The sequence below is a fragment of the Mobula birostris genome, chromosome X (assembly GCF_030028105.1).
Source record: "Mobula birostris isolate sMobBir1 chromosome X, sMobBir1.hap1, whole genome shotgun sequence".
Taxonomy (NCBI): domain Eukaryota; kingdom Metazoa; phylum Chordata; class Chondrichthyes; order Myliobatiformes; family Myliobatidae; genus Mobula; species Mobula birostris.
The window spans coordinates 47,639,012-47,658,990 of record NC_092402.1 but is presented as its reverse complement, the minus strand read 5'-3'; the positions used below and the strand labels follow the sequence as shown (position 1 = coordinate 47,658,990).

General features: G+C 41.5%; 1 protein-coding gene across 2 annotated transcripts in view; it reads right to left on the bottom strand.

Annotated features, from left to right (window-relative positions):
* The window catches only part of wipf2b (WAS/WASL interacting protein family, member 2b), a 62,508-nt gene that overhangs the window by 27,363 nt on the left and 15,166 nt on the right, over nucleotides 1-19,979 (bottom strand). For both annotated transcript variants that reach the window (XM_072248608.1, XM_072248609.1), the window contains exon 2: nucleotides 7,176-7,308. In XM_072248608.1, coding sequence (XP_072104709.1) covers nucleotides 7,176-7,241 — 66 coding nt within the window. In that variant the 5' untranslated portion in view covers nucleotides 7,242-7,308. The remainder of the gene's footprint in view (nucleotides 1-7,175; nucleotides 7,309-19,979) is intronic.

Below are 19,979 nucleotides of genomic sequence, written 5' to 3'. Positions count from 1 at the left end.
AGACACGAAGTATCGAGTGCTGTGATAAGCAAACAAGAAACAACCTACCCTGACACCTTTCAAATCATTGTCGTGGACTTCAATTAAAGTTGTGTGAAAAAATCTCTGCCCAATTATCATCAACATATCACCTGCAGCTCTAGGGGTCCCAACACACTCTACCACTGCTACACTACCAGAAGGAATGCCTACAGTTCCAACCCTGGACTACATTTCGGGAACTCTGGTCATCTGGCTGTCCTCCTCATACATGCATACAGGCAGAGGCTAAAGAGCAAGGTTCCAGAAATAATGACAACAAAGATGGCCACAGGAGGCAGAAGATTGGCTATGGTACTGCTTCGAGACAGTGGACTGGGCCATGTTCAAGGACTCACCAGAAGCACTGGATGATCCACGATCAGTGGCAGTCCAGTCAGGCAACCAAAATACAAAAGATCCAGGTACGACCTTTGGAAATCCATCTCACATATGAAATGGCAATTCCAGATCAAAACTTGAATCACTGAAGGATGCTTGACAGTTACGGCAGGGCTTGAACGCTATCACCTCCTACGAAGTGAAACAAGCGATCTAGGTGACAACAAGGCTTCGCTCCCAGATGAGCTCAACGACTTCAATGTTTGATTTGACCGACCAAACATGGAGACACCTTCACAGGCTGCTACAGCCCCAAAAGACCCTGTGATTTTGGTCTCCAAGTCTGATGTGAGAGCATCCTTCAAGAGAGTGAACCCATGAAAAGCACCTGGCTCAGACACAGCACCAGGCCAAGTACTAAAGACGTGTGCTGATCACTGGCAGGAGCATTCACTGATATCGTTATCCTCTCGCTTTAGCAATCTGAGGTACCTACCTGCTTTAAGCAAGCTTCAATTACACCACTGCCTAAGAAGAACATGGCAACCTGCCTCAATGACTATCAGCCAGTGCTTTGAGAGGTTGTTGATGAACCACATCAACTCCTGCCTGAGAAGCAACTTGGATCTGCTCTAATTTCCCTACAGTCACAACAGTTCAAAAGCAGATGCCATTTCAATGGCTCTTCACTCAACCCTGGAACATCTAGACAGTGAAGATTCATACATCAGGATGCTCTTCACTGAATTCAGCTCAATAGTCAATACTATCATCCCCTCAAAACTAATTAATAAGTTTTAAGACCTAGGGCTCAAAACCTCCTTGTGCAACTGGATCCTTTGTCTTCCTTACCTCTGGAGCCCAGTCAGTTCAGATTGGCAATATTTCCTTCACAATTGCCATCAGCACAGGTGGACCACAAGGCTGTGTGCTTAGCCCCCTGCTCCACTCACTTTATACTGGTAATAGTGAGGCTAAGCACAACTCCAATGCCATATTTAAGTTTGCTGTCGACACCAATATCGTTGGACAAATCAAAGGTAATGATGAATCAGCATATAGCAGAGAGATTGAAAATCTGGCTGAGTGGTGCCACAACAACTTTTCACTCAATGTCAGCATAACCAGAGGTTCATGAGCCAGTCTTCATTGGAGGACCAGAGGTGGAGACTGTCAGAAACTTTAAACTCCCCAGTGTTATCATTTCAGAGGACCTGTCTCAGGTTCCACACGTCATCTAAAACTTCAACAAACACCTATAAAGATGTGTGGTGGAGAGTATCATGAACTGGTTGCATCATGGCCTAGTATGGAAACACCAATGCCCTTGAATGGAATATGCTACAACAAGTAGTGGATAGGTGCCAGTCCATCATGGGTAAAGCACTCCCCCACCAACGAGCACATCTACATGGAGCGCTGTTGCAGGAAAGCAGCATCCATTATCAAGGACCCCCTCTATCCAGATCATGCTCTCTTCTCACTGCTGCCATCAGAGAGGAGGTATGGGAGTTTCAAGACGCACACTACCAGGTTCAGGAACAGTTATTACCCTCAACAATCAGGCTCTTGAATCAAAGGGGATAACTTCACTCCCAATTTTACTCACTCCATCATTGACCTGTTCCCACACCTATGGACTCACTCTCAAGGACTCTTCATTTCATGCTCTCGATATTTATTGCTTATATATTATCTTTCTCAATGAAGTTGCAGTTTGATGTATTATGCACATTGGTGTTTTTCCATCTTGGATGTCTCTCATTGATTCTATTATTCCTTTGTATTTAATGTGAACACATGCAATAAAATCAATACAGGTGTCCCCCACTTTTCGAACGTTCACTTTACGAAACCTCACTGTTACGAAAGACCTACATTAGTACCCTATTTTCGCTTTCAGAAGGTGTTTTCACTGTTATGAAGAAAGGCAGCGCGTGATAAAAAAAATCAGTGCGCGATAAGAGGCAGCACGTGCCCCGAGCAGCCACTCTCCCCCAGATTCGGAACGGCATTGCTTAAACACATTGCATTGAGCAGCCATTAGCAAAATGAGTTCTAAGGTGTCGGAAAAGCCTAAAAGAGCTTGTAAGGGTGTCACACTTAGCGTAAAACTAGACATAATTATGCGTTTCGATCGTGGTGAACGAAGCAAGGACAAAGTGAGTTTGGCTTGTGGAAGCTGACGAACATAATGTTGAGGTTTTGGCATCCCATGACCAAGAACTGACAGATGAAAAGCTGATGCAATTGGAAGAGGAAAGGATAACAATCGAAACCAAATGCAGTAGCGAAAGTAAAGCAACTGCTTGAGATTTTCGCTGCAATGATAAAGTACGACTTTAATTTTGAAAGTGTACGTAGGTTTAGGGGATATTTGCAGGATGGTTTGAGTGCTTACAAAGAACTGTATGATAGAAAAATGCCCGAGGCTCAGCAGTCAAGCAAGCCTTCCACATCAGCCACAGCAGACAACGAACCTCGACCTTCGACATCGAGGTGGGCAGTCATAGGAGAAGATGAGCTGCCTGCCCTGATTGATGATGAGATGACACCCCCATGTCCCACCACCCCAACCCCGGACCCCAGAAAGATACTGTACCGATTTGCGGAGAATGCAGCGGTAGCCGGGAGGCACACAACACATCTTTAAGAAAAATGCCAAAATAAACATGCTAATTAATTAGGTGCCGTCTAGCGTGTAATGGTCGGCAGCACCTAATTAATTAGCATGTTTATTTTGGCATTTTTCTTAAAGATGTGCTATGTGCCTCCCGGCTACCGCTGCATTCTTCGCGGCAATGTATCGGGTCGGCGGCCCAGAGGGTGGGGGCCACTGCACCACCCAACCTGCGATGACTCAGTCTAACATACCATCATCAGTGTGCTCGGCGCTGTTTTCCCAATTCCGGTAAGTGATACTACACTGTACATACATTATTTCTACTTTATATAGGCTGTGTATTTTTACGTGTTATTTGGTAGGTTTGGCAGCTTCATAGTTTAAAGGTTACTGGAGAGCGCGTTTATGCCGAGAGCGCTTGCGTGAGATTTTCGCTACGGAGATCTGTGCAGGCAATCGTTGTAGAGAAGTATTCCTACTTTATATAAGCTGTGTATTTATCAAATCATTCCTGCTTTTATTATATGTTACTGTTATTTTAGGTTTTGTGTGTTATTTGGCATGATTTGGTAGGTTATTTTTGGGTCTGCGAACGCTCAAAAATTTTCCCATAAAAATAAATGGTAATTGTTTCTTCGCTTTACGACATTCTGGCTTACGAACCGTTTCATAGGAACGCTCTACCTTCGGACAGCGGAGGAAACCTGTATCAAGAACATGAGGTGAAGAGTCCTTTGGTTGTGGCAACAGTTCAGTGTTGGGGTGAATGAAGAGAGCTTGAGGGGTACTCCCGAAGTTCTGATGAAGGGTCTCAGCCCAAAACATCAACAGTTTGTTCCACTAGATAGATATTGCTTTGCTTGCAGAGTTCCTGCAGCATTTTGCGTGTGTTGCTCAAGACTTCCCACATCTGCAGCATCTCGTGTTTAAATAATCAGCATAAATTTCAAAGTAGGGAGAGACCTAACTCTATAAAGAGAAAATAAGATAAGGATAATGCAAAATATGTAATTTATGCAGTTTCCCAAAAGGAACTGGCAAAATGCCACATAGAGAATGTGAACTCAAGCCTGCACAGCAAACAGAAGTAACCAGCTTCAAGAGAGTACAGATAAAGGATTCAGATAATAGAAGGTAGGAAGTATCAAGGAAGTTCATTATTTAGCTATTCCACTTTGGAATGGAATATTTAAAAAAATGTAAATCTAAAAGGGAGGGGAGTACTAATCAATCCGGATAATGCAGCAAAAAGCTACAATATGATACCAATAAGCACATTAAGAAAATAACAATCTGATTGTCTTTTCAGACAACAAATTTGCAATTTAAAGCAAAGCAGTTTAATAAAGCCATTGAATAAAAAACAAGCAATAATACATACTGCTACAAGATATCTATATACTACTAAAACTCTCATGCTCTGTTTGTGACCTCCAATTAGCGCAAACGGTGCATTACAGCGGCACTTTCTTTTGGCTAAATCGAATTAAAATGCGCTAACTTACAGAATGCAGGTAAAGTTCAGGGGTATATATTCGAATAAAATTGCTCATTCGCCAAAATAAACAAGCTCCCTTTTAACCCGAGACCCGATCGGCCATCATGGAAATCGGGACGCAACAGCCCGATGCATGCGCACGGCCAGCCTCAGCAGCGACACCTACCAGAGCAAAAGGGCAGGGCAGCTCTATTTCAAGGGGTCACATTCTGCTAATCACCATCAGCATGTGCGGGATTGGGACAGATCTAACTGCCACCCATCAATAAGAGATAATTAAATCTTATTGTAATGACATACTTCAAGACACCCATAAAACCCTTTGCTGCAGTCAAAGGACAGCGGTGACTATATCACGTCCATTTAGGAGAGCGCCAACCACATCATCAAGAATAATCAGCATCCTTTGGTGTTACTGCTTTGTATCTTCTATCCAGCATTAGGGTAAAACAAAAAAAATGGTCAGCCTAATTATGCCACGTGGAAAGGGAAGGGGGACATTGTGGTCAAGAGATGACGCCAAACATCGTCGGGAAGCGGCAAGGAAAGGGAGAGAACAAGAATTGGATGAGGCCAGGGCCGCACGGCTCCAGGATCAAAGAGTCAGGACAAAAAAAAATGAGAGAAGAAGAGACAGAGGAGGAGAGGCAAACGTGTCTCCAGGATCAGAGACAAACAACAAACAGCAGAAGAGATGAAGAGACGAGGGATGAAAGGGCTGCATGTCTCCAGAATGACAACGAGAGGCACAAAGGTGGCAGAACAAGACTCACAACATGCTGGAGGAACTCAGCAGGTCGGGCATCATCCGTGGAAATGATCAGTCAATGTTTCAGGCCAGAACCCTTTGTCAGGACTGAAGAGGGAGGAGGCAGAGGCCCTATAAAAGAGGTGGGGGGAGGATGGGAAGAAGGCTGGTAGGTGCCAGGTGAAAAACCAGTAAGGGGAAAGATAAAGGGGTGGGGGAGGGGAAGCAGGGAGGGGATAGGCAGGAAAGGTGAAGAAGGAATGGGGGAAAGCACAGTGGGTAGTAGAAGGAGGCGGAACCATGAGGGAGGTGATAGGCAGCTGGGGGAGGGGGCAGAGTGAAACAGGGATGGGGGAAGGGAGGGGGAGGAAATTACCAGAAGTTGGAGAATTCAGTGTTCATGCCCAGGGGTTGGAGACTACCCAGATGGTATACGAGTTTAGCCTCATCCTGGCAATAGAGGAGGCCATGTATGGACATATCTGAAAGGGAATATGAAATGGAGTTGAAGTGGGTGGCAACCAGGAGATCCTGTCTGTTGTGGCAGACAGACCGGAGGTGCTCGACGAAGCGGTCCCCCAATCTGCGTCGGGTTTCACCGATGTAGAGGTGGCCGCACTGGGAGCACCGGATGCAACAGATGACCCCAACAGACTCACAAGTGAGGTGTTGCCTCACCTGGAAGGACTGTTTGGGGCCCTGAATGGTGGCAAAAAAGGAGGTGTAGAGACAGGTATAGCACTTACGCTTACAGGGGTAAGTGCCGGATGGGAGATCCGTGGGGAGGGACGTGTGGACCAGGGAGTCGCGGAGGGAACGATCCCTGCGGAAAGTGGAGAGGGGTGGAGAGGGAAAGATGTGTTTAGCGGTGGGGTCCTGTTGAAGGTGGCAGAGGTTGCGGAGGATAATGTGCTGGATCCAGAGACTGGTGGGGTGGTAGGTGAGGACAAGGGGAACTCTGTCCCTGTTGTGGTGACAGGAGGATGGGGTGAGGGCCAAAGTGCAGGAAATGGAGGAGATGCGGGTGAGGGCATCATTGGTGACGGCAGAAGGGAAACCATGATCCTTAAAGAAAGAGGACATTTGAGATGTTGTGGATGGCAGATAAGCCAGAAATGATGCCACCAAAAGTGTCCTTCGTTAAACAAGGAGGAGCTATATTTGCTTTGCTACATGTCGTTCTTCTTTAATAAACTGAGGTTTACTACTTCAGTTTCCAAACCAAAGCGATACCAATAGCATTCAGGAAAATTTAATGTTCATTCTGGTCACATCAAACTGTACTACCCTTCTCTCAAAGGGTGCCCCAACAGGTCACCCCGTTGTCTAGTAATTCTTTTAAAATTAAAATTCTCTGAGTACAGAACTACCATTTTAATTACACTAAAATGCTTTAATGTTTATAAGATCACACCCAAAATACAATGTACAATTCTTGGTGCTGCATCATGAAAAGGAACTAGTGGCTCTGGAAAAGGTACAGAAACAATTTAAGGATGTGAACAGAAATATGAAGTTATACCCAACAGACATGGAAGAACAATCTTGCTCCTTTTTTTCCCCCCCAAGTTATTAGAAGTTTACTATCAGGGTGGGAGAGGGGTGGAATTTAATTTATGAGACTTATTTATTTGCTTGTGAACAAAATGAAAGGTTAAATAATTCAATTTACAACAGCCGCGCAGAAACAGTGAACTCATGAAAGACCATGAAAGAGAACAAGGTCAAGGCTTATCCTGCTAAGAGTTAGACAGGAGGCAGCTCAAGTAAATCAAACACTGACGCAAACTGGTTGGGCTGAATGGCTTCACTCGCTTCGGTATTAATCTGCAAAAACATTGATGATCCCCTAAACTAGGAACCCTTGATTAATGGTAGGGGACCATGTCATAAAAAAGGTTAGGAACTCCTGTCCTAAACCGTCACAGACAATGGCTTTTCCTTACCTGATTAAGGGATGAGGGTGGAGGTGGTGCAGCAGGTGGAGGTGGGGGTGGCGGAGGTATCGGCATATTTTCCCACTACCTGCTGCTTCAATCTCTGCTGTATTTCACACAGTGTTCTTGGTCATTCATAAACCTGAAAAAATATGCAAATATTTAGCAATTTTTGACTGAATTTCTTTTATACTGCCTCTTAAATGATACAACAGAATTCCTTGTTCGTTCCCTCAATTTTCATCATCTTTCTCAGGAAACCAAGCATACAATCATATACAAGATGTACAACTGTGCTTAAGCTTCTCATGCATAACCATTCTACATGCACCAACCAATACAGGCGTCCCCCGCTTTTCGAATGTTCGCTTTACGACACCCCGCTGTTACGAAAGACCCACGTTAGTTACCTATTTTCGCTAACAGGTGTTTTCACTGTTACGAAAAAAGGCAGCATGTGAAAAAAGACCGCACGAGAAAAGGCAGCGCACGAGAAAAGGCAGCCAAGCTCCTCCCCTGGAACTGCATTCTAGCCGACATTGCTTAAACACGCGCCTGTGAGCATCTGTGCTTTATGTCGATTTATTTTGAGCATCCGTTAGCAAGATGAGTTCTAAGGTATCGGAAAAGCCTAAAAGAGCTTGTAAGGGTGTTACACTTAGCGTAAAACTAGACATAATTAAGCGTTTCGATCGTGGTGAACAAAGTAAGGACAAAGTGAGTTTGGCTTGTGGAAGTTGACGAAGATGATGTTGAAGAGGTTTTGGCATCCCATGACCAAGGACTTATAAATAAAGAGCTGATGCAATTGGAAGAGGAAAGGATAACAATTGAAACCGAATGCAGAAGCGAACAGACCGAAAGTGAAGTCGTCCAGGAACTGAACGTGAAGCAACTGCGTGAGATTTTCGCTGCAATTGACAACGCCGCAATGATTACAGAAAAGTACGACTTTAATTTTGAAAGGTACGTAGGTTTAGGGCGTATTTGCAGGATGGTTTGAGCGCTTACAAAGAACTGTATGATAGAAAAATTTGTGAGGCTAGCAGTCAAGCATACTGTTTTTCAAGCCTTCCACATCAGCCACAGCAGACAACGAACCTCGACCTTCGACATCAAGGCAGGCAGGCAGACATAGAAGATGACCTGCCTGCCCTAATGGAAACAGACGATGATGAGATCACACCCCAGTGTCCCACCACCCCAACCTCCAACGACTCAGCCTAACACTCCATCAGTGTGCTCGCTGTCTTCCCGATTCCGGTAAGTGATACTACACTGTACATACATTATTTCTACTTTATATAGGCTGTGTGTTTTTGTGTTACTTGGTATGATTTGGCAGTTTCATAGCTTAAAGGTTACTGGAGAGCGTGTTTCTGCCAACAACGCTTGCGCCGAGTGTTTCTGCTGAGGGCGCTTGCGTGAGATTTTCGCTACAGTGGACAGTGCAATGATTGCAGAAAAGTATTTCTACTTTATATAGGCTGTGTATTTATCATATAATTCCTGCTTTTACTATATGTTACTGTTATTTTAGGTTTTGTGTGTTATTTGGCATGATTTGGTAGGTTATTTTTGAGTCTGCGAACGCTCACAAAATTTTTCCCATATAAATAAATGGTAATTGCTTCTTCACTTTATGACATTCCGGCTTATGAACCATTTCATAGGAACGCTCTACCTTCGGATTGGGGGGGGAAAACCTGTACTGTATTCATTAGAAAGTTTAGCCATGTGGAGTAAATGGAAAATGTTATTGTACTTTCACCCAACAATCACAGCTAAAAATCACCATCAGAAGTTCAGAAGGCCCACATGCCTGATCTAGATTCACTTCCCTCCTCTCTTGCTTCAATAGACCTACATAGGTTAAGGTTCTCCAAAATGCATTTTAAGAATTTCGTGCCGTCACAATCTTTGCACTGATTCTATCCTTAAACATTTCTCTTTCTAAATATAAATTGTTTGAATAGGTTCTTCATCGATCTGGTTCATCATGAAATAGTCTCTCCTTCAATGAGAACAGGCCCGGCCTTATTCTTTTTTTATCTTCAGCTCTATACTTAAGATTATCCTGGTGTACTGAAGAATCTTGCATAAATCTTGCACTTTATGTAAGCCTTTCTATCTTCAGACCATATTACTCAGGAACTTGCATTAATATTGTTTTGTGACTGTATGTGCTGTGTATGACTACATGTACTGTATTTTGCACCTTGGCCCCAGAGGAACAATGTTTTCTTTAGCTGTATCCATGTTTATGTTGAATAATATATGCTTTCTTGTAAGTATAAGAGTATTGAACAAAATATTCCTGGTAACATCTTAAAAGAACAAAGATGCAGTTCAAGTTGATCCAAAAATTCAATGCTTCTTTATAAATTATACATGCAATGAATTCTGGTTAATTGGGCCATTAAGGCACCACTTATTTGAGACAACTCAAAGAACAAAAACTGGGATTCCCTTCATTTATTTGAGACACCATGCTGCTTAGTTGTGGACAGGAGACTGTTGTCGAAATTCTAACTAGCATCAGTTGCGTGCACTTGTGTGGCCATTAAACACTACACTGTGTTCAAAGCAAACAGTTTTTAAATAGTGTCAGTTGCATGTATTCATGTTCAAAAAGCAGTTATTTTTGTCACTGATAGTTGGCAAGAAATAAGTAGTAAGACAACTTGGGACTGTCTTGATCACTGCTGTTTCAAGCATTCAGGCTTAGAAATGGCCAAGAGTAAAAATGAGACAATTTCACTACTTCAAGTTAGGAACTGCGAAGAATTTGAAGGTATCGACTATCATCTTGAATGTTACAATGAAAATGAAGATTTTGAGGATGTAATCGTCAAAGGCATTGTATGAAGCCAGTCCATTATCTGCACTCACTGTCTACACTGATTCTGTTCACTTACAGTCAAAAGAACACAGTAATGTATACTGGATGAATTCCTCTGTCGGTAACTAAAGAACTAATACACAAGGATAGTATTGTGGTTCTGTGTTTATGGATTGGACTATCGCATTAATGGATTGTGGACTTTTTCCAGACTTATGGTTTTTATATATTGTGTCTTATCACCCATTCCTTTTCTGTTTAGTTGTGCGAGGGGAGGGTGTTTCGGGGGTGATGTTCTGATGTGTTATGGTAGTTTGTCGATGTTCCTGTTCCATGTTGTGTGGGGAGGGTGTTTCGGGGGTGATGTTCTGATGTGTTATGGTAGTTTGTCGATGTTCCTGTTCCATGTTGTGTGGGGAGGGGTGTTTGGAAGGGGTTGATGATTGGGATGCCGTTCTTTTTTCTGTGGGGTGGAAGAGGGTGGGTTTGATGTTTCTCTCTGAACAACTTTCATGTTCTTTGTTTTGTGGCTATCTGGACAAAATAAATTTCAGAGTTGTATATGGATACAAGCTTTGATAATGAATGAACCTTTGAACTTTGGATGTTAAGCTCCCAACTATAATCTTCCTGCCACGACTCAGACGTCCAAACATCATACTCTGCCACAAAATCATCTACCTTATTCTGTATATTGTATACATTCAAATATAACACCTTCAGTCCTGTACTTAGCACTCTTTTCAATTTTGCCCCCATGTTACACTTCAACTCATCCCACTGACCACAATTTTGTCTTATTATTTTTGTCCTTCCTCAGTTTCACCACATATTGCATGCACTTGTATATCAACTGCCCCATCCCTCTTCTGAATTAGTTTAAACCCTCCTCCACAGCTCTAGCAAACCTGCCCACAAAGATATTGGTCCCTCTCCAGTTCAGGTCACAACACACCTCCCCCAGAACTGATCCGAGTGATCCAGAAATCTGAAACCCTGTCCCCTGCACCAATTCTTCAGCCATGTATTCATCTGTCAAGATCATCCCATTCTTACCCCCACTGGCATGTAGCATAGGCAGCAATCCAGAGATTACTACACTGGGAGGTCCTGATTTTCAGCTTTCTGTGGACTTCAGAAAGGGCAAGACTAGAGAACACAAACCACTCCTCAGAGGAACCAGAAGTGGAGTGAGGAGGAAAAAAAACTGAAATAAGTTGCAGAAACTTGTAAAATTAGTCAGCTCCATTATGGGTACCAACCTCCACAGTATCCGAGACCTTCAAGTTGCTGTGCATTAGGAAGGCAGCATCCATCATTAAGGATCCCCACCACCTAGGACATGCCCTTTTACACCGTTACCATCGGGAAGGAGGTACAGAAGCCCAAAGACACACATTCAGTGATTCAGGAACAGCCCCTTCCCCTCTGTCATCCAATTTCTAAATGGACATTGAACCCATGAACACTATCTCATATATATGTACACATACACACACTTAATGTACTCAGTTTTATTTTCTCTGTATCTATTCATTGTGGATTTCATTGTACTGCTGCTGTAAAGTTTACAAATTTCACAACATATACCAGTGATACTAAATCTGATTCTGAATTTGAACACACTAAATGACCTCTTCAGGACCTCCTCACTTTTCGTACCTATGTCATTGGTACAAATATGCATAACTTCCAGCTGTGCATTTTCCCCTTTTAGAATGCCACAGACTCCATCCGAGACATCCCTGACCCTTGCACCTGGGAAGCCAGTTACCATACGCTTATCTTTTTCACATCCACAGAATCTGCTTTCTGTTCCTCTAATTAAGGAATCCCCTATCGCTACTGCACTCTTCTCCCCCCTTCCCTTCTGAGCCACAGAGGCAAACTCGGTACCAGAGACCCGGTCACTGCGAATTCCTCCTGGTAGGTCATCTCCCCCCAATAGCATTCAAAGTGGTACACTTATTGAGGGGAACAGCCACAAGGGTACTCTGCCTATTCACTTTTCTTCTAACAATCACTCAGGTATTTGCCACCTACAACTTGGGGTGACTACCTCCGTGTAGCTCCTATCGCCTCCTCATTCTCCAGTATGAGCCAAAGGTCATTCAGCTGCAGTTTCCTAACAAGGTCTCTAAGGAGCTGCAGCTCAATGCACTTAGTGCAGATGTAGTTATCAGGGAGACTGGAGGTCTCCCAGAGCTCCCACATCTCATGGAAAGAACATAACACTACCTCCAGACTCATTCTCAGTGCACTAGCTATGTACTAACAGAGAAAAAATATCTTACCGGAAACTGAGTTAATTAGAACCTCCACCTGTTGAGGCAAAGCTGTCCTACCCCAACAATGGGTGCTCCGCTTACACTTTTGTTTATTGGCCCTGCACTGATTGCTGCCTGCCAAAAAGCAAAAATCTCCCAAGCTCTTTTTAAACCTCTACCTGTGTAACCAATAACCACTCTCTCATGTTGATTTCAGCCTGCCGATAAAAAGCTCACGAGCTGTTTTTAAACCTTGCGCTGCATCACCAACAAACAACTTTTTGCACTGATTTCAGCCTGCCAAAAAAATGTATATATGAATAATCCTACGTGAAAATCAGGCAAGCAGTGGCCCTGTGTTACACTAAGAGTAGGCTCTATCTTCCCAGCTACAACTATGAACCAGATTTAACTTGGAAAATAAATTTGATTCCTGTAATTTCCTTAAAGTTGTTCAAATGTTTGGAATTACTTTTCAAGTGTACTCCTGAAACTTGGAGGACAAATGTGTCAACCAACTTGTAGGGAAAAGATCCAACTGCCAAGAAACAAGAGAAATAAATAACATTAGAGCTGTTGATTGAAGGAGAAAAGTTTGGCCAGGACACTAGGTAAAATAGTGTCATGGAACATTTACATTCAAAAAACAGCCTCTACAATAGCTCACCACAAACAGTACTACAATGAGGTACACAAATCTTAAAATTAATGACTTAAGAATCTTACCGACTCAGCCCTGTGACTTCAAAGGTATCAATCTTAGTTTGGACCAATGTCTCTTTAACAACATTTATTGCTTAGATAGTTTTACATCCTTTATAGCTACTGGAAAGCAAGAAACCATGTTGTGTCCCAATGTAGATAGATGCACTTTAGTTCTTTGAAGTCCAAGCTGTGGAAAGATGACTGGTAGAAACTGCTCAGAATTAATCAATGGGCCAAAAGTGCCTCTTATAGAAGCAGACCTGTCATTCAGGCTAAATCTCAAATGGATTCTAAATTCCTGGATGTATGCTTTAGACTGGTGATCAAGCATCAGAAAACATCTTAATTTCACAAGGGACTGATTATGATAGGTTTTGTCACATAACAAAGAAATCTTAACTTGTCCAGACTTAATCTACTAAAGCAAAGTGATACTTTATGATTCAAAGGGAAACTGTTTTACAATTTCACCATTGTAATAAAAAGTACATTTCCAACAGTACATTTTCTAGAACTGAAATTAATCACATAATCTAGACTGACAAACAAGTCTCTGTATTGGGAATTCAACTCAACCTTACTGACTCAAAAGGCAAGAACAGGCATTGAACCAAGGCAAGCAAAATGCTTTACATTGCCCTCGGTCATGATAAGGTAATGATCATTCACAAAGAAGTCTGCAATGATACAAATGAAAATTAATTTTGTTGCATTTTCTGAGTATTACTAGATCCATTCCCAAACACTGCAACAATGATTAAGGGGATATCCTATTAAACAGAGTACAAAGTATCCAGAAACAATGTGTTTTCTGCTTTTCACCCCATGCCAACTAAACTCTAAATTTCATGCAGTCTTTATCTCCTGGAAATTGCAAGCTACAAAATGGAAGTTACACCCACTGAATGGAATTAGTATTTTTTGGCAACACTGACTTTAACCACTGTTCTTTCACTAGTGTTAAATATCCATAAAATCATCATCTTCACGGATATTTATGCAGCAATATTTTAAACAAATGTCATGAAACAGTCCTTTCATTAATTTGTCAGGACTTGGCCAATCTGTTGGCAATTGCTGTTTCAAAGCAATCCCAAACTTAACCACAACATCAAGATCAACTGTGATGAAACTCGTGAATTGCTTCTGATGTCTGGCAATTCTCAAGACACTAGCAAGTTTTATTTTCTGCATCGGGACAGTTTTTGCAGCAATGTTCAGCAGTTATTCTGACCTTCCCAAATATTTTTCATCAGATGGGGCTGACAAGCTGGTTTAAAATATTTTAGCAACACAAGTACAAAAAGGGATTAGATATTACTAACTGATATGTATTGTTTTTATTTGGGTAGTTAAAGGAACATACTGCCACTAAATAAATAGCCATTTGAAAATTTCAAATTTTGCAACTGAAGTGCAAACACCATAATACTGGTGGTTGCTTGAGGGTTAAATTGCCACTTATTAGTCAAATAATTAATAAATTTTAAATTTCTGTACTGTATAATTCCAAAATCAGAACGAGAAAGCTCTATGTTTAAGCACCTGCTGCAAAATCTGTCAAAACCTAATTGTCATATCTAGAGACCAGGCAGTAATATAAACAAGGTATTAAGAATTAAAGCCTCCATAAGGAAAAACAAAAAATGAATACCCCTACTGCTCAGCCAGAGACTTGCTAAACTTCAAAGACTAGGATCTTTCATGGTTCAAATCATGACCTACACCAAATTATCTGACTTTAATCTGAGATAAAAGCAAGGATATTATATCCAACACCCAATTTAAAGAATTGAAGATTGTTAGAATTCTTCCTTTTATCCTACTGAACTAAATCTTGTTGGGATGTGGTATACTCAGGAAGGCTGGAGTCAACTGTAGTGCTCAGGGTTGAATAATCAGTGTTGTTAATCAGTGCTTACATAAAAAATGATTAAACATCTTACCATACACAAAAGGAAAGTAGTGCTGAAAACTTGAAAGTCAGTAAGCATCTTAATCAATATTGAGATACTTATTAACTGAGATACAGCCTGAAATGTGAACAATTGCTTTCCTCCCAGAAATGTGGCAAGACCCAGAGTCCCTCCAGCACATTCTTGCTCCAGTGTCTGAAGTTCCTTGTGTGTCTCTCAATCAATATTAATACATGTTCCAAAAAAATGAATGCATTCATACTCTACGTTAAAAAAAAATCCAGGTAAAACCACATCCAGGGAGACTTGCAACATGGGCAACTGCCGGTCTTCCATACAACCTTGCACCCTGGAAACCTTCCAAGTCGCAAATCCATGGTCTCACGAGACTAACGGATGCCTGTTAGAATCAACTTCAATCCATACAAATGACAACTTCAAGCTATTGTACCAATTATAGTATCAAATTACAATATCAATATATCATTCATTAACTTTATGCTGCAATTAGAACAGAGTGAATTTGCTTAAATAACGACTTGTGTATAGACCTATATCAATTGCATAATGCAGGACGTTTACCTTAAGACTGTGGCAGTCAAACAAGGATTAAAGAAAGATCTGATTTTTAAAAACAAAAGCAGGAACAAGGAAGCAAAACTAATAATGACAAAAGAATCTGTATAGAACAGCACTCCATCTACAAGACTCAAAGTTCAATTCTTCACTGGCATGCAATTGGTATACTGGGTACCAGAAAGCGTCTTCCATAGAAACACCATCTTTCTAAGATCTATACCCAACTTGTCCACACATCACCATCTTGGCCGGGTTACACTGCCATCCTACAGCGTTCCTAAGAAGGCTTTCATCATGCAAATCACAACATCACTTTTAAGGATAGCAAAGAATGGGGAATAAATACCAGCCTTGCCAATGCCATCACTGGGCAGGGAGAACATGTTCAAAAAAATCTATTAGTTTAAAAATGTATCATTTCTAGAGAAAAAGCATTACATAGTCCATAATTTAGCTCCTAAATGGATAGATTTAACACCATATAGTGGGTTCTATGAAATTCGATAAGTACAGCATTCTTCGGATAACAATCAGGGCCAGAATTCAAAGGATGACCTCATTCTAACTGCATTTTAACACTTCAGTTATCAAATTTACCATTTGCAAAGTTAGTTAAATCAGATCAAATTTGATAATTTAAATAAAATCAGGAATTTTCCTGTACATGAACATAAGCAAATCTGACACTTGGTTAAGTTGCAATGAGGTGCAGTCTTTCATTGATTTTGTTATAGTTATTATTCTATAGAATTATGGAGTATGCTCACAAGAAAATGAATCTCAGGGTTGTATATGGTGACATATAGATACTCTGATAATAAATTTACTTTGAACTTGATAGTGGTGTATATGATAAGAGGCATACAGTGAACAGCCATTGCCTTTTTCCCCAGGGCAGCAATGGCCAATACCACAGTACATCATTGTAAGGTAAATGGAGGGAAGTTTAGGGGAGATGTCAGAGGCGGTGTTTTTTTTAAATACACAGAGACTGGTAAGTGTCTGGAATGCACTGCTAGGGTGGTGGTAGATGCTGATACACAAGGGACCTACAAGAGACTCCTACGTCGGCACATGGATGTAAGAAAAAATGGAGGGTCATGTCCTATGTAGGAAGGAGGGGCTAGATTGATCATGAAGTAGTTAAAAGGTTGGCACATCGTGTGCAAAATAGCACATACTGTGCTATTCTATTCTATAACAGTAGTTGCATGGCCCAGCTGATACCCATGAAAGAAATCCTGCTGTGATAAGCAATCAAACTACTTCAAAAGGGTATCAATGATATCAGTTCCTGAGAAAAGGAGGGTGAGCTATCTCAACAACTATTGTCCAGTAGCACTCACATCTACTGTGATGAAATGCTTTTAGAGGTTGATCATAGCTAGAATTAAGTACTCCCTAAACAAGGATCTCAACCCACTGCAACTTGACTACCATAACAGGTCCACAGCAGATCCAATTTCACTGGCTCTCCAGATTGGAATAACCTGGACAATAGTAATACCTACATCAGGCTGCTGTTTATTGATACAGCATGGTGTTCAACACAATCTTACCCTCAGTACTAATTAACAAGTTTCAAAATCTGGGCCTCTATACCTCCCTCTGCAACTACTTTCTTGACTTCCTCATTAAAGGGTCATTGATGGAAAGGTTGAGCAGCTTCAAGTTCCTGGGTACCTGTCAACATCTCATGAAACTTGTCCTGAGCCTAACATATTGATGCAACCATGAAAAGGGCACCTATACTCAATTAGGAGTTTGAGTAGATTTGGTATAACAAAGACTCTAGCAAATTTCTAAAGATGTACTGGAGAGAGCATTCTGACTGGTTGCATCACCACTTGGTATGGTGGCTCTAACGCACAGGATCAAAAGAGGCTGCAGAGGATTGTAGACTTAAGGCTGATTTATACTTGTGCTAAAGGGCTACGCCATAGGCCTGATTTATACTTTTGCGTAGCCCTACGCCGTAGCGAGCATGCGCGGTGCATCTGCGTCGCTCTGCAATTCACCGCCAAAACACTAGTTGGCGGTGGGGTTTCTATGCCACTGTGTTGAGTTTCTTCATGAGAGACATGGATGAGGAAATGCATTTCAAATATTTCCGGATGTCGGCAGGTAGATTTGATGATTTGGTTCATCGTCACCAACCATTTATTTCGCATCAGTGTACAGACATAGCGGAGAAAAGCAACCAGAAATGCGTATGAGGAAATGCAATGCTACCAAGCGGACCAATCACAGTTGCTGCAGTCTGCGTCGCCGCGACGCACAAGTTACATTTTTGGGGAGGTGCACGTCACCCTACGGCGTAGGGTATGTGGTACCTATGGCATACATTTGACACACAAGTATAAGTCAACCTTCAGCCAGCTCCACCATGGGCACAACCCTCCCAGGGATCAAGGACATCTTCAAATGGTGCTGTCTCAAGAAGGTGGCATCCATCATTAAGGACCCTCACCACCCACATATCATTACTTCCATCATGGAGGTGGTACAGGGATCTATTTCACATTTTAGAAACAGTCTCTTCCCCTCCACCATCAGATTTCTGAACAGTCTATGAACCCATGAACACTACCTTGTTATTCCTCTTTTAAACTATATTTTTATAGAGGCAGGAGAAGATGGCAGCGCACGCAGCTCTCCGGTGAAATGATATCGTATCTGTTAAATAGGGGCCGCAGACAATTCTGATTTGATGGAGACAGACGTGAAAGCACAGAGGAACATCTGGAGAAATTTCTGAAATGCCGGTTCGCTGCCGCTGTTACTGTACGATCGAGAATCTTCCGGAGGGAAGGCCTCAAAATCCCCAGCTTTGCCTGCTGCTGGCAACCGAGGCTGAGGTCGAAGCGTTCGGATAGAGATGGTGCTCAGTACTCAGTGTCGGAGGGCTGATCGAAGGCTCGAAGTTTTCGGACAACTCAGAGTCAGACTGTGGTCAGGCATGGCAGGGAGAGTTTTCTTCCTTCTCCTGTCTGCATGAGATGTGGGGCATTCAAGAGACTTTGAACTTTTTTACTGTGCCATGGCCTGCTCTTCATCAAGTTATGTTATTGTTGCACTGTTGTAAGTATATGTTATAATTATGTGGTTTTTGTTAGTTTCAGTCTTGGTCTGTCTTGTGTTTTGCTGATACCACACTGGAGGAATATTGTATCATTTCTTAATGAATGCATTACTAAATGACAATAAAAGAGGACTGCATGTCCTCATAATCTAAATCTAACTTATAGTAATTATTTTGTCTTGCACTGTACTGCTGCCACAAAACAAATTTTACGACATGTCAGTGATAAACTATATTCTGATATCCAAGAGCTTAAAAAAAAATTAGTATTTCTACCCTGTCCCAAATGAGCAAGTTACTTTAACACTTCCTAGAGTATGTGGAAGGCCTCCCAGTGTCCTCCTTCCCATCTATTAAAAATCTTCTGTAACGTCATACTTGCTCACAAGGGGAAAAAAGCATTCTGTCCAAAGTATTTTCATGACAATGCTTTTCATTGCTAAGATGAAGCAAAACATTAAATTACTTTGGTCATTAAAGAATGTGATTGCTTTCATTGTACACCACCCTTAAAACTATGAAAATTCTATTTGGCCTTTGTAACGTGACACTAAGATTGAAGGAATTAACTTTTAAAAAAAATTAATTTAAAGGTCTCCAACAGACACGTTATATGTGACAAAATGAGAACGATTTCCATTTGTTAGCAAATAGCTCAAGGACAGAAATTCATACAATGAAAGAAAGATCACATGCACCAGGACATGGAATGCTCTATGGTAACAATTTAAACATACAATAGATTTTAAAAGAAAACTGAATAATGTTTTGAAGAAAAATACTTGTAGATTAGACTTGCAGCATTCCTCTCACAGAATTTGAATGTTTTGCTGTAGTGCTCATACCCACAAATTAAATCCTATCCATAACAAGCATCACATATTCTGAGCCAAGGCTGCTTCAAAGTACATTGTTTACATAGTTTTATTTCACCATTCTATGGAGCTGTGGAATGTTACTCAGTCTTATACTTGGGTAACTTAATATTGCACCCAGAGCTGTTTCAATCTGAGTAGGGCTGAAACTCACCAGCATCAGGTTTATTAACAAAATGGTATTATTTAACTCTTGAATAATACCTTAAAAATATATATTAAAAGGTGGAACTGGTAACGAGTGGAGTTGGAATTAATCCCAAATACATTTGAGACCAAGATAGAAAGGCAGAATTTGCTAAACTCTTAAAAAATGCTTGAAGCTGGACTTGGAATGCCAGAATCCTCAATGGAGTTTGTCTGCAAGTGAGCTCGTTTGCAGACAGCACAGGAAATAGCTGAAATAAATGACAGTCCTGAGAGCAGCAACTCACTGAACCCAGGGGCCAGGCCATCGTACTCTTTCAGCATTATTTATGAAGAGCTATTGAGAACACATGCACTCCATAAGCATGTCAAATTCCACTATGACTACATGGTATCTGCA